Below are 25,171 nucleotides of genomic sequence, written 5' to 3' on the forward strand. Positions count from 1 at the left end.
TTAAAGATCCATTTATTTTAATGTTGTTTTCGTTTGCACAATATTATTATGGTTTTCAAGCATTTCTCTATAAGGCAATGCAGCTTCATAAAGTTATATGGAATGTATAAACTATAAAGCAAATATTTCAGTTCCTATCCATTCCTATTACTCTTTTATGCCACCTGAAATCACAAAATAAGGAAGGGTGGTAAGTAGCTTTGTAGTTATTGTGCCCCTTTTTGTTCATATTTCCTCACTCTTATCTGAATTATGCCAGACATGGGTAGAGACTGTCACTGTTCTGAGAGATAACATTTATAAATACATTGATTCAGAAGAAAATTATACAGAGCAGTTTTGATATGAATTACAGACAATCATTGCAGTGAAGTAATTAAAAATTATAATAATAATAATAGTAATAATAGACAATGCTGTACACATACATCAATAAATAAGGGCCTTTTCTAAATGTTCATTTTTCATTCCAATCTATATATTTATATTATTCATTCTTTTACTTTTCCAGGTACCTTCACACCCTCTGTCAGCTGCCTTGCTCTGGTGCTCTTATCTTCTGCATAGAAAATACATTGCAACAAGAAATTCAAAATGAATGGTCCCAGTATGTAAAAAATAACTGAAAAACATAAAAATCATCCAATATTCAACTTTTGATGGATGACAATTCTAGTCAGAGGTCAGAGCTATGCAGTTATATATGGTTTTGTATACTCTACACAAATCCTACTCCACAAAGATTGTAAATCAGAAAAAAAAGTGAGTGATTAATAAATGAAAGCCTCAAATTTCTATCAAATTTTCAGACCAGATGAAAGGATTTGATTTTCCTAAATTATACAGGTACAGACTGGTTTGGGTTGGAAGGGGCTTTAAAGAATATCAAGTTCCAACCCCTGCCACAGGGACATTTCCACTAGACTGAGTTAATCCAAGCTCCATCCAACCTAGTCTTGGACCTTTTGGGCTAACTTTGGTGATAGAAAGGCAGACTAGAGAAGAAGAAAAAAAATTTTGAAAGGATAAAAATACATTCATTCTGGTTTGAGCCAAGTGTTACTGATGATTTCACATTTTTTGTTTCAGCAACAATAGGAATGAAATTGGAAAGGCAATGGCACGTCTTTAATTATCTTCCAAGCAGAGAAGTGTGACTATGCTCAGTCCCAAGATCACAGCTGAAAACTGTTCTGTCAGAACGTGTATGAAAAAAAAAGATGAACCAAAAAGAGGAGAGGGACAAGTAATAAAACAGGAAATTCAGATTATGCTGGGACGTAGCATGGTCCAGAAGTGACTGACACTGTGCAAAGAGCAGCAGAACCAATGTTTGTTTTGCACGACCTGCAACCCACAAAGAACATTAACTCACAAAGCAAAGCACCACAGAACAAAGTTATTCAATAACCAAAACCCCCTAAGAACCAGTAAAAAACACCTGACACGAAGCAGGCAGGACGTGCTCCAGTGCCTTTTTTTCAGAGATTATCACAGAACAGGTGTCCCTGGGCAGCAGAGTTTTCAGTTCCCAGAAATAAACTCTAACATTTGGCATTAATGAGACAAATGCCTACAGTTTTCAGTCAGTTAAATCTCATAACCATGGTGATAATGACCCGATTATGAGTTCACTGAGAACATACCTCCTAGCACTTAAGCAGGGCTGAATTCTTGTGATATCAGTGGGTAGTATTTCCCTGGGAAACAGCCTGCTTTTTTTTTGTCCATGATAATCAAGCCAACAGAAGACTTTCCTAATAAAAGGGAAATACATTTCTGCAGAGATTTTGCTCCTGGTGAGTCCTTTTAAGCACATGCAGCTAATATTCCTAATGAAGTGCCCATGCAGAGGTGGTGTGTGCCTTGCATAAAGGACTGTCCTCTTCAGCAGGACTCCTTAAAAATGGGTTTGGCTTCTAAGGATGAGAACTGAGCCAGCACAAAGGAGGATGAGGCAATGCTGGTCACTGCAGAAATAGACAGCTGTGCTCACATTCACATAAACCTCTTTAATGCTTCAAACATTCAAATAAGGATTTAGAGCAAACTCCTCATATCTGCATGGGGGAGTGAGGTCTGTTCTGAGTGGCTGTGCTGACAGAGGATGGGGCAAAAGTCTGGAATGGAGAGAAATTGGGATTCTCCTGAATGACACGATGGTGGTGCTGGGCTGATGGCTGTACCTGGTGATCTTCAAGGCCTTTTCCAACCATGGTTGGAACAAAGATTTTGCTTTGTTTCTATGCAGATGACCATGTGAGGTAGGACATTCCATCACCTTCCTACCAACTTCACCTTCAGCCCGTGCTCCCACCCCCTGTAGCCCCTGCCCATGCTGCAGTCAATGCTCATTTCACCTTAAAAAAAGAGTTGATCAAACAAACAGGCACTAAATGTACTTTCTATTTAGATGTGCATCTCCTGCCAACTCTTTTCTTTCTTTCCCCCAGGCTTGACAGTTTTTCACAAAAGCACCTTTATCCCAGCACTTCCCTTTGCCACACAATAGTTGCTGCTCCACTGCCCTATTTTTGTCATTGAACATATTAAAAAACTCCTGCTAATGAGTGTGCAATTAAAATAAATCAAAGTTTCTGAGTGTTCCAAGCACTGATACTTCTCAGCTAGAGGCTAGATGAACATTTCTGAAGGAGGTACAGACAAACTAGAAGCACTCACAATGTCAGAGGTTGGATTCATGTTTTCAATATGATTTTTTTAATTGCCAGGAATCTAAAACAATACCTCAAAGGCATGACATATTTTGAACAGATTTTCTAGCAGCATAGGGCTGACACTTTAATTTGAAGAGCCTCCTAACTTGGGAGACCTGGAAACACTCTCATCCTATTTTTCTGTCATCTGTAAAATGGAAGAGGAACAGTAAACTTGATCTTTCTGCAAAAGAGATAATTGCAAAATTTCCATTAACTTCATTAGAAGGGAAAAAGGGACTTCTTTCAAGTTTCTGGGCAAGGAGATGACTTTGAATTTTACTGAATGCAGCACTAAAGCTTCCCAAGAGATCAGTCTAATCCTTCCATTCTGCACCGCTTTGTTTCTACACTCCCAGGAATTTACTGTGAACCAGATTTTTACCTTAAAATAACAAGGAAATTGAAATGCATTCTCCTTACATAAAGCATTTAATACCTCAGAAACCAGAATATTTCAGGAACTGGAAATGAGCTCACACTATTTGAATTCTGCTCGGTTGCAACTGCTGAAAATGCTATGATTTTTTAAGGCTGTTCAGGTCTGTCTGATAGGGAACAATCCCCTTTCTGCTCAAGTCTATTCCCCACTATCTCAGGGAGCAATTTACAGACAGTAAATTCCAGGAGAATCCACAGTACTGGAACAAGTCTGGCAGCACTGACAGCTCTGGCATCACAGCCACGATTTTCCCTTTTCAAGGGCATTTTCAATCCACTGCCTGTCAGGTGCCACATTCCCATGCAGCATTCTGGATTGCAACAGGGAAGTTTGCAGGAAATGAGGCTGCTGGAAAACCAGTCAGGGCAGCCCTGCCAGAGCCTTTATTTCCGGCACTTTCAGAAATCAAAGGTGCATCAGCTTCATACCGAGAATAAGGACAGCCTTTATCTCCAAAAGAACAGGTTATCTCTTTTAATTAATCTTGAAGAGATGACAGTGAAGTTCTCTTACAGAGAAATAATAGAGTTAGCAAAAATTTAATAAAAACTGAGGATTTTGTTTCAGTCTCCATTTAGCTACTTCTGCTTGCCCATATCTTACTTAAATTAACACTAATATTATTTTTTTCTCAGCTTTTATTGCCTAAAGAGACAGCTGAGCAACAAACAGCAAATGAAATCTATATATTTGCTTTAAAAGCTAAAATTAGAAACAGAGAGAACAGCGCAGATACAAATTAAAATAATATTTCAAGTTCATAAAAATCTCAAGGTATCTGCAGAAAGCAAAAGCAAAGATGTCTACTTAAGAAAAACACATTTCCCAACTTAACATCCTTTTCCAAACATAATTGCATTACTATAGAGAGGACAAAAAGCTCCAAAGAATTTTGAGGGCTCATACTGTACAGGTTAAATGTGTTCTTACATTTAACCCAACTGCAAAATTCCATGCAAGGATTTCCCAAGAGTTTTGGGTACAGGATTTGTATCTTCATGGACCAGTTCCAACAGGCAGTGCTGAGGCCACAGAGATTTTTCTGTTTGATGAATGATTTGCCTATTTATGAGACTCACAGATATTATTAGTCATAATAACACTGCAGGTGAATTGATTTTTTTTTTTTATGTTGGGAAAGTATGAATAAAAAAATATAGTCCTTCCTACATCAGGATTAAAAGTTAAAATGTTTCTTTTCTTTTTGAGGTGTCAGGAAAAAGATCTTCTTGGAAATATAAAGATCCTCTTAGTAAATATGAAAATTCTCTTTGTATCATTTGGCAACATTATACCTTTAATGTGATTAGTTTTTAAAATCATGTATACACTATTTTTAAGAGAAAAATAACATTTTAAAAAACCACAAACTTGTGCCAAAGAAAAAATGTGATGGGTTAACATTAGGTCCTGAAAAGAACATGAAAGGCATTTAAAGTCTTGAAGCTTTAAAATCAAAATGATAAGGGCAGGTTAATTAAGAATTTAATTTTCCATAGAGAAAATGAAGAAATTTTACCTTTGATTATACATTTCCATGCAATTCTAAAACTTGGCTGCAATATTCTTCTCGGCAACATCTCTAACTAATTTAGTGTGTTTGCAGGTGTTAGATTTGCTGCCCAGAAACTCCTGAGTTATTTGTGCTGCCCGTGGCACCCCAGCACACCCTGGCCCTCCCTGGCAGTCACAAATGCAGCAGGACATTTCTCATGTCCATTTGATTTTGCCATCAAACCCCCCCTCCTGGGGTTGTCATCCCAAGCTCTCACAAGGAATCACATTAGTGTCCATAACAGGGGTGTCTGCCTGGCTCACAGAGATGTGTGCAGGGATTTATTTTTAGGTTATATCCTCATTACTTCCCACCCATTTATTCCCTCTGGTAAATGATTGCAACACATTTGCCCTTTCTGTCTCATTGGTGTGGCCAACTCTCAATTTAAAGTTTTCCTGAACTCTTGTTTTTATGCAGCTTGGTTTTTAGAGTCTTTTTCTCCATCTTTGCAGACCTACTACAGACCAGGCAGCTACAACTGATCTATAAATTAATCATTAAATCCCTATCAGTTGTTCAAGCTAAATGGAATTTAGCTTTGCTAAATTTGTGTTAGAGAAGAAAAGCAACTTAATACCGAAGCTTTAAACTTCATTTCGTATGGCTGCTTCATTCATATGGAAAGTTCTGTCAGAGAACCCAGTGACTCTCAATATTGTTATTTCATGAACAGAACTAGAAGAGATGTTTTAATGCACAGAAGGCTGCTCTTAGAATTAGGCTCTGAGGGTAATGTTACCCAGACTGACTGCTGAGCCCAGCTGGAAAATCCTTCACATCATCCTGATCCATGGGAACAGAAAGACCTATCAAATAGCAAGACCTGTTCATTAAAACATACATTAATGTGTCATACTATGGGTAGGGAAAAATATTTAGAATATAGAATATAGGATCTTATCCAAAGGGTTTTATTCATTCTTTTCTTGTCCTCACGCAGATGAGCCAATGGCAAGGGCAAAGAATGATGTATCATAAGGGCAGATGCATTTCTACCATCAATAAAAAAACAGAAAAAGAGAGAGCCAGAGTTCCTATGAGCACAAGAATCTAGGGAAGGAGGGAAGTTCAGAAGGGAAAAGAGGAACCCTATGAAAAGAAAGCAGCAGTTATTATCAGGACTCTGGAGCCCTGGGGAAGTGAAAGGACTTTATTCTGCTCAGAACTGAAAGCAGCTCCACCACCTGTAGGTTTTGCTTTGTTTCTATGCAGATGGCCATGTGAGGTAGGACATTCCTGGATAGCCAGCTCCTTTCCCAGTACTGTAGGTTAAAAGCCTTTTGACAAGAGTTGTTTTCTCAGTTAAAGGTCCTGCACATGTAAATATCTGGATTAAAGTCATATATGCCTCTGTATATTTCCTTTATGCGCTTTTGCTAGCAGAATGTTTGTCTTGTATGTATGCACAGTTATTTCTAAGCCATTGCTCAGTGGTATCAGGGTAGAACTCTCAGGTCACACACTACAGCCTTGTCAGTCTGGGATATCAAGGAAGGACAGATCCTCCCCAGTGTAAACCAATACCACAGTAAGAAAAGCAGACCAACACATTTTATTTTTTATGCCTGAAGGAACACGAGCTATTTATTTTATTATGAGCTCAGTATTCTTGTGAATGTTGTGTTTCAAACAGGGAATTGGAGTGAGAACAAACTCTACTTAAGTAGACTAAAACATGACAGGAAAAATATTTTAATGGTCATCTTCAAACCATTTTCTCTATTATCATCAAGGTTTTATCATCACCTAAAATTTTGCACAATAAGAATTTCATGAAAAGATGAAGAAAAAACATGGTGTTGTATTGCACTAAATAGTTCTTTAGTTGTTTGCAATGGAATGCTTTTTCATTTGCCAGACTCTAGATACACTTGGAGAAGATAAAATTAAATTTCCTTGTAAATTTACATATTATTTGGGAGACACCTATAACCTCCATTTGGTGGAATTATTATAAACGTTGGAAAACTATGAACTACTATAAGCATGACACAAAAGGGCCTTTTTATTATTTGTTTTTATATTACTTTCAATAAAAATCAAAGGAAGAATACACAAAGCCCATGAAATGCAGTAGCTATTCCCTGGGAATTAAAGGGTTAAATTGGGCTATCAGGGAGAGATGATGAAGACAGTTTGATAAATTGGGAAGATGGTAGTTGAGGCTGGCTTGTGGAAACCCTGATCTCAGTGATACCAACATGAATGAGCAGAAACTTCCTTGCCTCACTGTTGTTTATTCCTTGCACAAGGTCAGAACCTCGCCATGAAAAATTAGAACCATTTTTTTTATTTTGCTCACTGGATTCTGCTACAAAGCCTGCAGAGCAGCTTCCAACCTTTCAGGCATTAAAGACCTGAAAATAATGATCACTCCATAGTGTAGAAAATCTCCTGGATGAATAATGGAACCTTTCTTAAATCCAGCTCTGCTTCAGCATGTAGAGGCGTTATGTGCATTATCTTGTAAGAGATTAAATTATAGTTTTGCTGTCAGACATGCAAATTCTGCTGGAGCTCTGTGAGAAGGTTTACAAGGTAAAAATAACAGTGAAGTGCAGAAGACAGCAATGATATAACTCTCAGTGCCAGTTAGCTGTGAAGGATTCCCACACAAGGGGTAATTTTTCACACTAAATGAATAGATCAAAGGGGATGATTGCAGATTGAATCATAAACCATAATAACAAAACATGCAAAAATGTATTATAGCCAAAAAATTCTCTCAGAAAAATAATATGAATACTGAAAACTTTCCACAGCCTTTTATTATTCTCTAAGCTGATTTGTTCTGATGCGGAGTCTCTATTGGTCTGAGATATTCTTCCTAATCTGACCTCTGTGCTCATACAAGCTGTTGATACATGCTCTCTCCTGTTTCTGAGAGCTCAGAGGCAGGGAAATGTTCTGTGAATTTTATAGTCCTTGTTTGACATTCTCTGACCTGCTGGCAAGCAGCAGCTGCCAATTAGAGGGTGGAGGACAGGCAGAGTGCTGAAGTTTCCCAACCCATACACAAGCCAGACAGAATAAAGATCAAATTGAGATCTGTACAAACCTCCAAATTCCTGCTGGAATGCTCTGTCTAACTGCACTGTTCAATACGTTCACTGTGGAGCTCTCAATACTAAAACCCTTCTCCATCTTCTGGGTTTATTTACTTTAGTTTCACTTTTTTAAGGAGGGGGAAAAAAAAGAGGGAGAGTATGGAACATTTAAGGAACTGTAGTGTGAATTGTTTATAGGTTTTTGACAACTGTGATGGCAAGTGTTGTGTGAGTGCTGTTAAGGTTTCTCCTTTACATACGTATATTTATAGCCTGCTCAGGGTTTGGCAGCCTTCATCTCCTTGGTTTTTTTTTTACTCTTCTCGCTTGACTAAACTCATAACTAATAGAAGAGCCTTTCAATTTGTTTTGTTCTATCATGTAATCTATTCTATCCTATTCTGTTGTTTGGGGTTTTTTTACTAAGTGGAGAATAGTTACCCAAAATCTTTCCAAAATGCTTATCCAAGCATCTCTTTTATGTGCTATTTTATTGTTCTGAAACATCTCATGCTGCATTGCCAACGAGCTGGAGGTGTTCTAGCTCCTTGCACTTGTGACTCCTCTGCACACTCTGCTGCAAAGGTGACAGAGTGCAGCTGCTACTGGAGGCTGCTCAGGGTTTTAGGATGGATTGGAGGTGTGTATTCAATTCCCATCTGTCAGAGGTGGGGCAGTTCTCCTCTGTTCATGGGGCAGTTTTCTTTATCTCTTCCACAACCAATCCTCCCTCCAGGAGATCTCTTCTGTCCATGGGCCATTAATTATTAATTATCTTCTGTTCATGGGCCATTAATTATTAATTATCTTCTGTCCATGGCCACTGAGTGTCCCTGCAGGGCTGATCCAATCCCATCATCCCATGGGGAGATGCTCCGCCCAGGGGAGGAGCCAAGCATTCCTACCTGGATCCAATCTGAGCTTTGGGACAGCACAGCAGCCTTTGCCCAGTGCATTGCCAGAGGAGCAGCTTCTGCTGCCCTGCATTGCCAGAGGGAGCCCAGGCCCATCTCCAGCAGCCCTGGAGCTGCAGAGGAAAACTCCCCCCTTGTGCAGGATCCCTGCTCCAGCAGAACCACAGCTGGCACTGCAGGAGGGCTGAGCCCCCATGGGATGGGGCTGTGCCACCCCCTGACACACAGGGGGACAGGGCCTGGTCTGACTCTGGCAGTGTTTCTTTGTATTCCTGCATTTTTATCTTATTTTTATTTTTTCCCTAATAAAGAGCTGTTATTCCTACTCCCATATCTTTGCCTGAGAGCCCTTTAATTTCAAAATCATAACCGTTTGGAGGGAGGGGGTTTAAATTTTCCATTTCAGGGGAGGCTCCTGCCTTCCTTTTCAGACACCTGGCTTTTCAAACAAGACACTAAGACACATCTCTAATGAGTGTCTGGTGAAACTTATATTTCATTTCTTTAATGAAATCAATAAAAACCTGCTATCACAGGACTTTCCAAAACAATGCTTCCAACTGTGATTTTATACTTTAGAGCTGTTGCTGGGCAAATTTTTTTTCCCAATGTTTGGTCCTTTACAAGGTTTGACAGCTGTACAGTGTTAAATTCTACCCACAAACTGAATGGATAAAGTGAGGGCAAGAAGGGTTCGAGAACTGGATTTCAAATGCCTCCCAAAAATTGGCTGTTTATACAAAACTGTGCAACCTGTTGAGATTTAGAATTTGCCAGAAATCTGACAAAAGCTAAAGGCTTTATAGTACTCCACCATTTCTACTTTCGATTACGGCAATTACTCGAGTTCACAGAAAAACAGATGCAAATAGGAGATATAAAGGAAAAAAAAATTGAACCAAGCAAGCTTTTTCAGACCAAAAAAAAAAAGAAAACTGAAAAAAGTCTGTATTTCAGTCTGAGTTTTGGGGGAGAAATTAATTTCATTACACTTAAGTTTCCTCTCTAACAGCCCACCATGAGTCATTCACGGGTTAATTATAGACAATCAGAGATAGTTACCACCACAACAGAGCCCTGTTCTTTGTAATCTAAACTTCTCAGATAAAACCAAATGCTTAAATCTCTCATAGCAAAGAAAAAAAAAAAGTGGTTTGGGGAAAGTAAAAAGCAAATTGCACAATAAAATTTAATTGGAATTACAGGGCACGTTCTCAAGGATGTTTATTCTTTCTCACTCAGATGGAATAAATGGGCTGTAAATAGCTGTAAATAGCTGGTGGAAAATTCAATTTATGCATCTGTTCTTCTGTTGCCTCCTGTTCCTTTGTTGCACTGTGGCTGTTCCAGAACTGTTTGGACTCTACAATAACACCTCTGCTGTACTCACCTGGCCCAGCTCCCACAGGAGGAGTTGTGTTCTGGGATGGAAGACAGTATCCTCCAAGAGACACCTATGGGACAGCCTCACTTCATTAATGGCAATGCTATAACATAACTGTGTTTATAATTTTGCAGAATGCACTGAGACTATTCAGTAATATTTAATTTACCGTGCAGCCAAGGTGGTTTTTATGTTTTTATGTCTTCATGTTTTTATGGTTTTATGTTTAAGTTCTGCACAACTGTTTGGACTCATTGCAGAAGTTTGTTAGGGACAGTGCTGGAATTACAGCTTGCAGCAAACTGGAATTGGGGTCATCTGAGAGCTGGGGCCCAGGAAGCAGGGTGAAATCCAGATGTACAGAAATCCAGATGTTGGTGGCACAGCCCTCTGCCACCCACCCACAACCACAAACATCTCTAATGTGCTGGTAGGAACGTGGCCACACCACCCCAGCCAGCTCAGCAGGGCCATTCTGCCAGCAGGCACTGACAGGACATGGGGAAAAATGCTGCCTTTATCATCTGTAAAACAACCTCTTCATTTGTATTTTGCTGCCTTTATCATCTGCATTCTGCTGCCTTTATTTGCATTCTGCTCCCACAGCTGGGCAGGGTTTTATTAGACAAGAGCCCCATCACCCTAACAGGTTGTTAATAAGGAGAACCAGCAGCCATCCATGCAGCTGAAGAGAGGTTTTGGTAGGAAAATGCCTCCAAAATAAGCGTGCCAAGGAAGTGATGTTGGACGTGTCATATTTCAAACACAACAGGCTGTATGTTCATGTAAATGTTATGCAAATGAGACACAGCCCTCAGGCACCTGGTGAGCTTCCAGAGAGGCCCTGGAGGCTCCAAACTGTTGATTTAGCACATGAGCCTTAGCACTTGCACTGAAATGCATGTGCTAAAATCATATTGAAAGAATGTATGTGTCAGGGACTTTGAAATATATTAAATATTGATACGAGCTATGGGCTCTTCCCATGGACATTTTGATTTCCAGTCAGAAAATGTTGCCATGGGATGATGTTAACTCTTTTAATGTGGAATATTCAGGGGATTGTCTGCATGATTAATGCAAAGCCTACATCAGCAGCAGCCTCAATCCTACTTTTAAGGATAATTATGTCATGGGTAGCAGGAGAAACAAAAAAATTACGAGAAAGGACACAGAATTAATGTAGTCATTTTTTTAGAGGATACATCACATGTGGATAAAAATCATCTCTTTTTTTAGGAGAAAATATGCAATTTTTTTTCATAGAAATAGAAAAAAAAAAAGAGGTGTGAAAGTGATGTGATCTAATCTGAAAAGGGATGCTTATACCAATCTGGGGGAAAAAAGAAGGATCACATATTGGCTTTGTTTGTGGGGGGTTGTGTGGTTTTGGAGGAAAGAAATTGTATTTGTATTTGTAATCTCCCTTGTCAAATAATATTTTAGAGGTGTCCCAGCCATCAAGAGAGCAGTCTCTGAGCACTAGAATCAGAAAACATGTAGGTGTGCAAGGAGTTGTGCTATTTTTTCCTAACTCCTGCAGCACTTTCAGTCTGCCCATCATCACAGGAAATGTGACAAACAATAAGTCAAATAGCAAAGAAAATTATTCCTGTTCATTTAGAAGACCCAAATTCCAGGAACTTGAGTGCCAGATTTCATTTGTGCACCAGAGTGCTCTGATTTAACTGCAAATGTCAGGGCTTCTGATTTGTGGTTTCAGTCTTTTCTGTTCCATATCATATTTTTGTTTGGTTGGTTTATTCAGACATGCATTCCCAACAGGGTGGTTATGTTCTTCCTAGTAAGACCATGAAACATTTTTGATACTCTCAGCTCTCTCTTCCTAAAATATAAACAACTCTTGTTAGTTTGGTAGAGTCTAGAATACTGCATATGAAAAAGCCACCCAAAATGAATAAAAATGAGTATCAAATACTAACTAGGTCCTGAACATGATTTGTTGTTGTTGATGTTGTTGCTAACTAGTCAGCAATCAAAAATGATTGCTGGGAAAACTTCTAATATTACTTCAGAACTTTAGGGATTTGTCAACCTGTTGCAATACCTTTATCTTGGATTTCTTTGATGCTGGTAAAATGGAGTTATGCCAAGCTGTGAGACCTTTCCTTGGGCTCCTTTGGCAAATCCATCCAAAAGAGGAAGGTTTTGAGCAGAGCTGTGGTGAGCACACCTGACAGGGGAAGTGCCGGTGTTGGAAATGATACAACTTTTAAAATGTTTAACTAACTTTGGTCCAGGGGTTGCCCAGGGGAAAGGAATTTAAGTTTCTTTTCAAAAGACTCATTTGCCTGGGCAAGTCCTGATGGTTTAACATCTGCAGCCTGGGAGCAGCACATGAGCATCTAATTAGCATTGAAGGCGAAAGGATCAACACCCACAGGAACCCAAATATTGAGAATTGTGTAATTTGGGACCAATGAACATCAAACCAATGAATTTCTCTGGGTTTTGTCTGTATAAGTATGTGAAAAGTCTAGTAAAGAGCCATGTGTGATGGAATGGTTTACTCTGCAACACGTGGATGAAATTATTTCTGTTCCACATCCTGGCCAGGACAACATCCTGTCCAGAATAAAGTAATGCCTTAATTCTCCAAAATAAAGCAATGCCTTAATTCTCTAACACTAAAAGTCATGCTGGAGAGATTTTGTTTTTCCTGCAGTTTTGGTGACACTGGGACACTAAAAGCTGCTCAGGAGTCTGTGGTGTAACAAGAACTGGGGTCACTCCTCCCTGCAGCAGCACAGGAGGGCAGGCTCTGATGGTCACCCTGGTCCCCAGGTCCTTCAGGGTGTCACTTCTCCCAAACCAGCCCTTAGGCTGGGACAGAGATCTGTATGTAGTACAGAGAACTCTATGAAGTACTCTAACTCAGATGTCAGCATATATCTGATTGAAGATTAATGAATAATCTTCAAATGTGCTACTTACAGCCTGGATCTAAAACTTTACTTTCAAAAACCTGAGCATATAGAACAAAAAAAAAAAAAAAAAAGCCTTCCTTGGCTGTTTTTGTGCTCCTGCATTTCAACAGGAACAGGTTTTTTGTTCAATTAAGTGTTCTGACAGTAGAAATTTGTCATGCAAATGTTCCCAGCCTCTCAATGAAAGCGGTGGGAGAAGCCAGGGTTTCATTTATCAGCACTGTTGTATCTGATGATAGAACCATTTCCTGGAGGCTCCTGCTGCCAATTAACCAAATCAGATTTGCTGGTGGACTAACACTTGGTTTGCATCCACCTCAGCAGGAGGCTGGAGAGAAATCTTTCATTTGTAGTGGTTGTAGAAATCCTGGGACACGCAGAAGGTTACTCTGTAAATTGTAGGTGGGCAGGGTTGAATTTTGCATTGTGACACAAATTTTTCTAAAAATATTTCAGTGGCCAGCAAGGGCAGATTTCTTTCATGCAGTGTTTTGTCTCTACATTTCTGTGTTTTGTCACTTGAGCTACCACTGGTTGCAGCCACCAATTATCTTCACACAGAAGGAATTTTTGCATGTGGAGGGGGCCTGGTTTTAAGGGTTGCTGTACATGTACATAATAAAATCAGGTTATAAAGGTAAGTCACATCTGAGGGATGGGTGATACCATGGTCTGCAGCAAGGATCAGAAAATTCAACCATTAAGGTTGAAAAGACCTCCAAGAACATCAACCTTCAAACCAATCTGTCAATTAATCCACATCTCATCCACTCACTTCTTGAGCACCTCCAAGGATGGGGACTCCCCCACTGCCCTAGAGAGCCCCTTCCAATGCCTCACCACACTTTAAGGGAAGGAAATGTTCCTAAAATCCATTCTGAACCTACCCTGGAACAACCTGAGGCCATTTCCCTTTGTCCATCAGTAGCTGCCTGGGACAAGACTCCAATCCCACCTTGCCCCAAGCTCCCAATCCAGTCCTTCCCCCAAGACCAGGTGATGAGATGGGCAGCCTCAACCAAACCTGGGATGGTTCTGCTGCACTCTCAGCTCAACTCTGGCACCAGCAGATGACCAGCCCTGAGCTGGGCTGGGCTGAGCTGCCATGGCACCATTCCAGGAGGGATGGGACTTTGGGAATATCCTCCAGCAACCAGCAGCCAAACTGAACACGTGCCCTGGAGCCACAAATTCTGGTTGTATCCTTCTCCCAGTAAAGGCGCTTCCAAGGAAGTAAATTTATATTTGTTTGAGTAACAGCTAAGGCAGTTGGGAATTGGATCTGGTTTCAGGTGTCTTTAATGAAGATCTTGGTTTTCCAGTGGAAAGATCCAACGAGCAGAAAGGATCCTAAATCACATCTTGCATCAAGGGCTCCATAATTACTGCACATCCAACTGCAACTTACAATTTTGTTTGCCCTTCAAAGCTGGAAATAAACTGGAAGAGGATATTTCAAATGAATCACATAAGACTAGAGATCTCCTCAGGAGGACATGGTTGCTTTGTGTCCTGCCTGAGACACCAAACGTCCTCCAGTGCTAGGAGAGAGCTGCAGCAGTCAGCACAGAGGGTACTTTCACTGACAAACTGTGCTAAAACTCATTCCTAACAGAAAATGATACATCTCCATAAAACTGTAGAGCCAAGAGCTCCAAACTGTTCCAAAGGTCATTTTAAAAGAAAAGGAATTCAAGCACAGTAGTACAATAACTATATCTAAAATAAATAAAAATACATAAATAAATAAATAAATAAAACAAACAAGAAAAAGAAAAATGTATGAGAAATATAAACCTGTCTGTAAATGGAGTTACTGATCACATATGTTCATGAGGTTGTCCCAATGACTAAACCCTTCTATAAACACTTCTGTACCAATTATTCATCACTAATATCTCTAACACATCTTTAGACCCTCTTCCATGCTAGCACCTTCCTTATAAATCGAACCCTTTGATGTGGGCAAAAAAAGAGAATAAAACTGATTATTCTGCTAACATCTACCAATCAAGCCACACTTCCTGAGGAGCTGGTGAAGCTGGGATCTCCCCTGGAGGTTTGCCCTGGACTGTCCTGTGGTGGTGTTTGTGAGGGTCCCAGGATGAGGTGAGAGATGAGAATTTGTCCCCATGTTCTCAGAAGGCTGATTTATTATTTTATGATATTAAATTAAAAGAAATTATATACTAAAGCTATACTAAAGAAAAAGAAAGGATACATCAGAAGGCTAGAAAAGAATGATAATGAAAGCTGCTGACTGATTCCTCAGAGTCCGACGCAGCTGGCTGTGATTGGTCATTAATTAAAAACAACTCACATGGAACCAGTCAAAGATGCACCTGTTGGTATACAACCTCCAAACCACATTCCCAACAGTCAGATAATTCTTGTTTCCATTCTTTTCTGAGGCCTCTCAGCTTCCCAAGAGAAAACCCCGTGCAGAGAGGATTTTTCAGAAACCCTCAGGGTGCCGCTGTCCCTACCTTGATGGCGGTGGAGGCGATCTGGATGTGGTGCAGCCGGCGCAGGGTGCTGTCCCTGTCGATGAAGTAGGAGGCTGCCAGCTGGTGCAGGGTCTCCAGGGTCACCACAGAGCTGTTGGCACTGGGGTCGCTCCCTTCTGACCTCTTGCTCAGCTTCCGTTTGTCCACAAAAATTGTGAGCGACTCCTCTCCTGGGCAGGGAGAGAGAAGCCCCAGCAGGCATCAGCAACGTGCAACAGTACAGAGAGATTCTGTAAACATTCAACTTGAAGAACATACAAAATATGTTTATTTCCAAGGTCACTTAATACAATCATTCTGTAGTGTTCTGTGTTGGCATAAAAGAAAATGTAAACACTATAATACTTGAGATGTTTGCTTGTTTCCTTCTCTCAGAGCTGATTTTAGAAGAAAGGCACCTTGTTACACCTTGTTATGAGCAGCCATGTGCTTTCTAACCAATTCAGCAGTGCTTGAAATCTGATAGAACAGTTGCTTTGAAGCAAATTTTTGTAACTGAAAAATGTGAGGGTTCCAGAAAGTTGGTGTTTTTCCAAAAGAAAATAGAAGCTCCGGCATCTTGTGTAGGATGATCACTTTCTATCTCTTTGCAGAGACATGGATAAATACTGTTGAATTCAGAAATTTTAATTTCTGTAAGATTATTGAAACCCAAAAATCTGACTTGCTTAATTGAGTGAGTTCTTAGGAATGTTTTCAGAACACACCTACTGATATTGTCAAATTTTCCACGTTTACCATCTAGTTCATGGATATATTCTTTTGTGTTTCAGGTTAAGCAAGAATTCATTCATTTAGTAAAGTGTTTAGGCAAAACTCTTTACATCACAAAACAAATTGGAAAAGTAATTTCTGGACCCAGTATTTTCTTCTGTGCAATTTATGTCCAAAATAAATTGGACAGAAGTAAATTTCCTCACTCTCTGAGCGTGTGTTTGGTAACCTGCATCCTTCAGCATTTCGCTCAACAATTGATTAATAATGTCATTATACCTGGATTTTAGGTGCTGAACAACTCCCTGAGTGCCTTTTCCTAGTTCCTGGAAAGGAAGTTACCCTGCTAAGGTCTGACTTGCCACTTGCGCTACTTTCACTGCTCACCCATCTGCTGCTGTGGCATCATGCCCGTGCAGAGGATGCCAACTTCAGATGGGATTATGTGCCAAAAAGTAATAGCTGTAGGATAAAAATCTAGGCTGAAAACATGACATCATCTTCAAAGGGAGCTAATCTTGGCGGTGAGCAATGCTAAGTGAGGAATGTGTGCTTCTGTGCAGGAGATCACCTCTGCTGGCAAATTCTGCCTCACAAAATTTGTCTTTAGTTACCACGAGCACACTCCTTGCTCCCCAATGCACACTACGTGTTTCCCAGTCTCTCAGAAATTCAGAGGACAGACAAGCCCTTCAGACCTTACATAGGCAAAACTTGCATTATACAGGAGCTTTTTATCTAATTAGACTTGCAGGGCTTGTCTGGAATATTCCTATTGTCCTGGGAGGGACAGGTGGCTGTTCCAGCTGGAGCTTACCTCAGTTTCCACCACTACATTTATGCTTCTCCTCCTACAGTTTCCTAATGGGTCATTATTTTGTGCATGAAGTCATCAATGCAGGGATTAATTGCCTGAAGCTCCAAAGAACCAGAAATTAGCACAGCCTCCTTAAGTACCAGGATTTCCCCACCCAATTATTTAATCTTTCTGCTGTAATATGTGGACAAAGGTTCACAACTGCTGCGAGGAGGGAACTGGGAAAGCACAGCAAACTCTAATGACCTGTCCCCTGAGAGAAATCTGCCATCAGAACCTGCTCTGGGTTTCAGCTTTGCTGGCATTCAACTATGCCCATGCAATAAAACCTGATTTGTCACAACCTGCCATGTGACTCCAGCCAGGAGGAAAGATGTTTCTGGGATCAGAAGCAATGGAGTGGGCTGAGGTTTGAGCCAGGGTCGTGGGCTTTGTGCAACTGTTTGTGGAGCTGCAAAGACATGGTTTAGAACTGATTTTAGGAAGGAATTCCTCCCTGTGAGGGTGGGCAGGCCCTGGCACAGGGTGCCCAGAGCAGCTGTGGCTGTCCCTGGATCCCTGGCAGTGCCCAAGGCCAGGCTGGATGGGGCTTGGAGCAACTCAGTCCAAGGATGCTTCCAGCCCAGACCATGCCATGGTTCTGTGGTATCAGAGAAGACAACAGCAGAACTCACAGGGTGAATATTGTGCCAGCAACCAGTTCAGGATGCACAGATTGTGTGCAAAATTTTCCTGGGAGCTTTCTCTCAACGTTTTCCCCCTTTCCAGAGATCTGAGGTAGTTTATTTATAAGATTGAAGTGGCTTTTGCAAGGTCAACCACCTTTCCATTGAAAATATAATGAATTGTAAAGGCAAAGAAATAAGGACTTAAAGCTGCAGAAAATCTCTGGGAAAGATTAAAAAAAAATTTTTTTAGGTTCTTTGTGTTTCATTATTACAAATTATATTATTACTTAAGCAGAGCTTGTTTTGTTCACATTAAAAAAAAATCTCAGGCATTTTCCTGTTCCCTGCTTTCTAGGAGCAGACAGCAGATCTGCAACAAAATCTCCCATTTCAAAAACAAACAAGCCTTGGAAAAGGACAGGGCTGTGTGTTGTGATGCTTTACTTTGATTAGAACATCTCAGGAAAGGAATGTTTGGACCATGTCAGAGTTACCACATCATCCTATTTGCCTTGTCCTGCTTGACCCTGCACTTTCTATGGCAGTGGCTGCTGGGTGTGTTCTGGCAGGATCCCCTGGCACCCCCAGCCCTGCAGGCTCTGTCCCTGATGCCTCATGTTTCAGCTTTTCTATTTTTCAGAGTCTGACCTGCTTAAGTGTGTAGTTCTGAGCTTCATATCAAGGGATAGTAGCTTCACAGAGTAGGGAAACAAAACAATTCCTGCTCTAACTGGGAACCAAGGACAAATGATCCAAATCTCAGGCCCAAGAGCACAAACAGCATGGGCTGAAGAGAGGAAAACAAGGATGGGACTTCATAACCTAAAGCTGTAATTGGACAATGAACTCCAATATGCAAATGGAGCAGAACTTATAAAAGTGAGAGACCCTGTGACCAGTTGGGCATTTTGGGGCCATTTTGGTTCACCTTGGGTGCAGCCCTGGCTGGGCTCTTGTGCTGCCCAAGGTCCATCCGTTGAGGCCTTTTGATAAATCCCTGCTTTATTCTTTAGCTCTGTCCAGCCTCTGTTCTAGGCCAGCCTTCACAAGGCATCATCCCCACACCCTGACAGATATATTTGGGTTTTCATTCTTTGTAACCAGACTGAAATGACTTTGAATGCTTTCATGGCATCTCACACAAGAGATGTCTGTATCACACATCCTGGCTCATCACTGGCATTTCCAGGCACTGCGCTACCAGCAGGTGCCGTTGCCTTAAAAACATATTCAGGAATTATTTAAATTATTATATTCAAGAATATTTACTGCCCAAATGACTTTTCACAGAGTTTTTCATCTGTCAGAGCTGATTGAGCTTTTCTAGAAAAACTGGATTCCCCCCTACATTGGTGTTCAGGCAGCCTTTTCCCTGCAGAGCTGTGAAAGGGCTCCCTTCAGCACCCAGAGCTCCAGGGTTTGGGAAGTAACACTGAGCTAACATAGATTAGGGATGACAATTTGAGTTTTAAGTTCATTTGGAGACAATTAAACCCATGCCAAAAGAGACTCTTGTGTCACATTGAAAACATGGAGGAATCTTGGTTTTCACTTGTTACTGTCTACCACCATAAAAACAGGCTAAGAAGACATCCAAGCATCAGCTAAAAACAAGTGTGATTTAGAAAACAAGGTTATGAATTTTAAGGATTGAAAAGGAGTAATGACAGTGAACATTTATAAAACATGATTATTCAGTATCAAATCCTCCCAGCTGTGCTTTTCACTTTTCACAAGCTCTGAAAGAAGCATTTGCTCTCCATCCCAAAATCCAAGCGACACTAAACTTCACTTTCTCAGGTTTAAAGGAAGTAGCATGGAAACACTCAGCTATGCTCACAAAACAATTCCACATGTCCCAGCTGGGTGGTTCAAGAAGCTCTCAGCCACTACAGGGATGTTTTACTGCCATGTGGGGGCTGTCCCTGACAGATTGCACTGCAGGGGCAGGGGACTGATGCTCTTTATGCTCTTCACTGACCCTGCCACAGTGGCCAGTCCTCTCCTCACCTGCCCTGGAATATGCAAGCTTATAACTTAACTTTAATTTTTAATTCTTGTTAAGTTTATAGGAACATATTGTCCATGACATATATTTATAAATTCTACTAGGTCCCAAAACCACAAGCTGTTAAAATAAAATAAAATAAAATAAAATAAAATAAAATAAAATAAAATAAAATAAAATAAAATAAAAGAAAACAAAATAAAATAAAGTAAGATAAAATAAGTATATAGAAATTTACCCAGATATACAACCTGTCCGTGACCATTTAGGTGTAAGAGTCCTAAATAACAATGGCATTCAGAAATTAGAAATTAATTTTGCCTTCATCTTAAAAACATATTCAGGAATTATTTAAATTATTATATTCAGGAATTATTTAAATTATTAATTATTTAAATTATTAATTTTTTAAATTAAAAATGTAAATCTCCATCAACATGGTGGAATTAGAATAATGCTGTAACAACTGTAACTAAATATAACCATCTATTGAAGGAGTAAATATATTTTGTTATACATAACAATACATATTCATATGATTTAAATAGTTAGTGCTATTTTCTGCCTCAGTCATTGGGAGACTTTGCCTATACCCACATCTTTGGAATAATAAAGGGATTATATGCCTTGGTGTTTCATATCTTCATCTGCAGACTGGGAAGTGGTAGGAAAAGGCAGTGATCCAAGCAGTTCCCTTGACTTGATGTCAGAAAGAGACGAAACAGGAAATAAAGGACAGCACTCCAAGGTAGCCATAGCCTAGCATAACCCACAGATGTCTACTCAGAGCCCTCTGTTCATACACACAAATGTATCTTACACAGGACTAAAGGTCTTTGGCCTATGAACTCCTCAAAGGTTTCTGATTAAATAAAACACCTCAGCTACTACCTAAATAACCACACCTAAATAAATACACCAGCTACTACCAGCTAGTGGAAAATCTATTCCTGTCTGGATCACCAAAGGTACCATTAGGGTTTTATCAGGTCATTTTCCCAAACTAAAGCAGATGCTGATGGAAATGCACAGGCTCAGAAACTATATAAATTAATGTCAGGCCAGATGTGGCATCATTTCCAATGGTTCAAGTGAATAACAGTGCACGTTAATTCTATACAGACCATCTGTTTAAGGATTTAAATTTTTTCTTCATTAAGTAAACGGGAGAGGAAAGAAAGTTAATGTGTTTTGTGGTGTGGGTTTTTTTTTTCCCTCCCCTTAGCTTCCATAATCTTAAATTCTGGGGAATTTACATACCCAGACGGGGGGTGTGACTGGTGTATGCAAATCAGATGCAAAATTTTCAAGTTTCTTTCTCACATCAGTCATTTGAGGCTGTGCCTTCCTTCCCTTATTTGCCAATAGTTTGCACCTTACCTTGAGAGAGTGCTATGGAAAGCAAAGGTCGTATCAGCAGTTAGTGCAAGTGCTAATAAATCCTTCAGAACCCATTGAGATTCACTGTTTTACATCACCTGACAATTTCCCCGTCTCTGCAGGCAGAATAATTCGCAGCTCCAGGGGAATATTAATGAGGGGCAGAGAAAAGTAAAGAAAAGTAAAGGTGTAACCATCACTCTCGCAGGGCTGTAATCAGTGCAGAGAGGCTGGGGTCGAGCTGATCTGCCCACTCCTGTTAAGACTGTCTGTTTTAAAGACAAAATTACCTCTTTTCCTGCCGATTCACCGAGCCTTCAACAACATCAAGGGCTATTTCCTGACCCGGAGAGCTGAATGGATTGATGGTCTGGTAATGAACACCTTGAGCAAAGATGACTGACAATAGCAGTAAAAATAAATCGACCTGGAACGTTTCAGGTGACCACTTAGGCAGTTGCCTAACGAGGTTCTGGTTTCACAAGAAGCTTTGGGATTGTCCTAAAAATTGGTTTGTTCAGAGCAATTTCCAGGTGCAAGGAGCACTTCCTTGCAAAACCTGCTGTCTTCATCTTGCAAAGCACCCAAATCAGCCTCACTTCACCCAAATGCCTGGAACAAGAGCCTATCATTGAGGTGTGCTAATTATCCTCATCACCAACTCTATTGCTTTGCTAAATGGCCTTTTCTGCAGGAACAGCATTTAAGGAATGTCTTTAAAGCGGGAGTGATTCAGTTTTGTCCTCTTAAATCCATCCCACAGCGGTACCCCAGGCTTCCCAACATCCTCCAGCTCCAAAGCTCACATCTGCTTTTTTGCAATCCTTTAAAGTGTAGTTCCAGCAAACTGCACCATCATTGCACGATGCTGTGGGCAGGCAGAAGAGGAAAGTATAAAAGCAAAACAAAAAAGTAAAAATGGAAAAAGGAGGGAAAGTCATAGTGAGTGCTCAGTCCACTGTGTCACACAAGGTCCTTCGATCATGACGCTCATTGTGGACTTTGGGCTTATGGCACAAGGAGATAAAATTTCCATAAGAAATAAAAGCTGTGAGAAATGTCACTTTCCACATTATCTTGTGGCAGCAAGAAATATAGAACTTTTTTCCCTTGGTTCTCGTTTCTGGATGCCCTTGAGGAGTGTATTTCTGTGTTTGTGAATAAAGACTAGGGAATGTTTCACAAACAACCATGTGCAAGAGTTCCCTTTATGCTCAAAAAGGGATCTTTATGGAAACCAAATGGTCACAGAGGCACACAAATCTTATCACAGCATCGTTCATTTGCCAAGTTTTCCTTTCTGTCCATGAATACAGATGATTGGGGATTCATTAAATAAAAGTACTGTGCACACTCCGTTTGGTCTTCTGCTTTTAACAAGCTACATAAGTGACAAGCTTTCACAATAAAAACCAACTTGTAATTAAAGGGAAAATACTAATACATTATTAAAATAATAAAAAAATCTAATTATGTGTTAATCAAATGTGGACCAGCATCTGTGGGAATCCCCATTCAATCCAGGCTGAAAATGAGAACTAACACATCCAGGAAAGTATGGGTTTATTAGCTACCTCATGAAAGCTTTCTTAGAAATTACTAATTCCCTGTAATTATTGTAATTGAACCAATTTTTCAAAGTATTCAGCACCCATCCAGTGATAATGGAAGGCAGCAGGTGTGCCTCAAATCATGCCTAAAAATTGAGACTAGGGACCTAAATCAAACCCCAAGTTAATATGAAAACTCCCTTTGACTTCATTAAGCAGTGACAGAGCCCAGAAGTCAACACTGTCTCCCTCTGAGTGAAAATCTGGGCAAGGCTGGGGCAGCTACTGCATTTTAGAGCCTTTCTGAGGTGAGAAAATGGTGCCCTAGCTCAGCTCCCCTGCAGCAAATCCTGAGGCTGTGGGGAGAATATTGAAGGTCTAAGCTAGAATTTTCAAATGTCCTCAAAGGAAAGACCATTAAAGTTTCGTTTTCCTTAGATCCAGACCTCCTGAAGGTTGTCAGCTCCGTGGCTCTGTGGTGATCAGTGATGCCTCTGCTTTGAATGTAAAGATCAGCTGTGGTCATGTCAGAATGCTTTCCTAGAGCTGCAAGATCCAGTTTCACCTTGGCAAAGAATTTCATCACATGGCTGAGGAGCTACTGCTATTTACATTAGGTAATAATTAGCAGATAGGTAGCAATATTGAAAAATAATTTTTACCATTGGATAATCCTTGAAGTGGGATGCATGCTGCAGCCAAACCTTTAGTCCTTATGCTTTATATTTTAAGGAATGTTTTCTTTCTCTTCAGCATTTAGTTTTTCTGTTCAAATGTGCCATGTGTTCTATACTCAAGGAATCAGTCATTTCTAAAATGTGTATATTTGCATGGAAAAATATTCAAAGTAATTAAAATAAATTCAGGGATTTTTGTTACAAGTTGGTGGTCAACACACAAAAATTGTTCTCCAAATTCTAATGGTAATGCTGCAGAGGTACTAGTTCCCAAAATAGTGATAGAAATTAGCTCTTTATTTTTAAAAATAACTGGAGCAAGACAGAAATTCCTTTTGTTTCTAGGATGGTCTCCTCTAAAAGGAAGCCTCTGTGAGCCATTTGGGTTGTTACAGATCTCAGCTATCAGCCAAGAGAGACTAGGAGGGCTCTCATTTCCTTTACAAATGGCTAGGATTCATTTATGAAATGTATTAAAAAGAACCATTCCTCAGGTGAATAAAGGATTTCAACAAGCCTGTCCTGCTGGAAGGACACTCAATCACCAGAATTATCTTTAATATTATCACCCACGATGGGATAGAGCTGCATTTCTAAAATGTCAGTTCATTGTGTAATGCCTGGATGGGTAATCACAGGTAGTAATTATCTTTCATTCGGAACAATTTATGCTCTCCTTTGAACATTAGGCCTCTTCACTGGATTTCTTCAATCCATCTGGTGACTGGATCCCAATTATCCATGGGGCTACCCTTTCCAGATTAGTCTGGGGGGACTGAAAGATGCAGATTCCATTAAGTTAATGGGAATGACATGGCAAAGCCTCATCATCCCATTTTGAAAATGCAGTCCCACTGGTTAAGTGAAGACTAATTCTAAAAAGGGCAACGTGACAATATAGGGATTTTCCAACGGACAAAGTAGTTTAAAAGTCTCATAAATTAAAAGATTTGTTGGAAATACTTGCTACTGGTTTTCTGGCTCCATTTCTGCAGGACTGCAATGGACCCAGATATTTCTGTAAGCTGTTATTATGTTAATTATTACAAGGACCACTTACAGAAAAAAAAAATCATTCTTCCTAATTACCTCAGTGCAGAGAAAGACCCCCAAAAGACATGGGGCTAAATGGAGCTCAAGTATCCATCTTAGCAACTGGATTTCTTCTCTTTTTGTGCACAAAATTCTACACCCAGCACCAAGAAAGAGGAGTCCCAAGAGTGGACAAAATCTGCTTCCACAGAGAACATTGCCCATCCTGGCAGCTCGGAGGAGGAACAGATGTGACCAGCACTTTTTGTCTACTCCCACCAAGCTCCTCACCCCCAACATTCCCAAGAAATTAACCCTACCTCCCAGGGTAGCTGAGAGCAGGAAATGTGTCCCATATTTCTTGATCAGGTTTTCTGTGATCTGCTGAAGGGTTGGGCGCCGTCCCAGCAGCCTTATGTTACGGAAGAACTCGGGGGCCAGTGGCAGTGGGGAGCCAAGGAAATTTCTTCTTTCCACAGCAAGATTGTTTACTTTCCAGCGGCCAAACTCTCTGCAAAAACAAAGCAGTTCTCATTCAGAAATGTGTCATTCAGACAAATGTCCTTCATTTGCAAATGACTCTGCTCTGCTGGGTAGCTGGGGGCGACTCGCTGGGAATTACAATGGGCCTTGACAGTGATACTCTGTCATGTGTTATAGACAGGACAAGCAACGAGGGTTATTTATTAGAAGTAGGGAAAGTACTCCATAATAAAATAATTGTTGGGGAAAAAATAAATAAGAACGAAGCCACTTAGGTTGCTGCTGCTCCTGTTGGTTTTGTGTGGCCTCTGATGTGAAAATAGCT

General features: G+C 40.3%; 1 protein-coding gene across 2 annotated transcripts in view; it reads right to left on the reverse strand.

The window, feature by feature from the left end:
- Positions 1 to 25,171, reverse strand: part of LOC136560263 (BMP/retinoic acid-inducible neural-specific protein 3) — a 202,186-nt gene that overhangs the window by 65,913 nt on the left and 111,102 nt on the right. For both annotated transcript variants that reach the window (XM_066555985.1, XM_066555986.1), the window contains exons 3-4: positions 24,684 to 24,874; positions 15,497 to 15,687 (exon numbers count right to left, since the gene is read on the reverse strand). In XM_066555985.1, coding sequence (XP_066412082.1) covers positions 15,497 to 15,687; positions 24,684 to 24,874 — 382 coding nt within the window. The remainder of the gene's footprint in view (positions 1 to 15,496; positions 15,688 to 24,683; positions 24,875 to 25,171) is intronic.

Source organism: Molothrus aeneus, chromosome 9, assembly GCF_037042795.1.
Source record: "Molothrus aeneus isolate 106 chromosome 9, BPBGC_Maene_1.0, whole genome shotgun sequence".
Lineage (NCBI taxonomy): Eukaryota > Metazoa > Chordata > Aves > Passeriformes > Icteridae > Molothrus > Molothrus aeneus.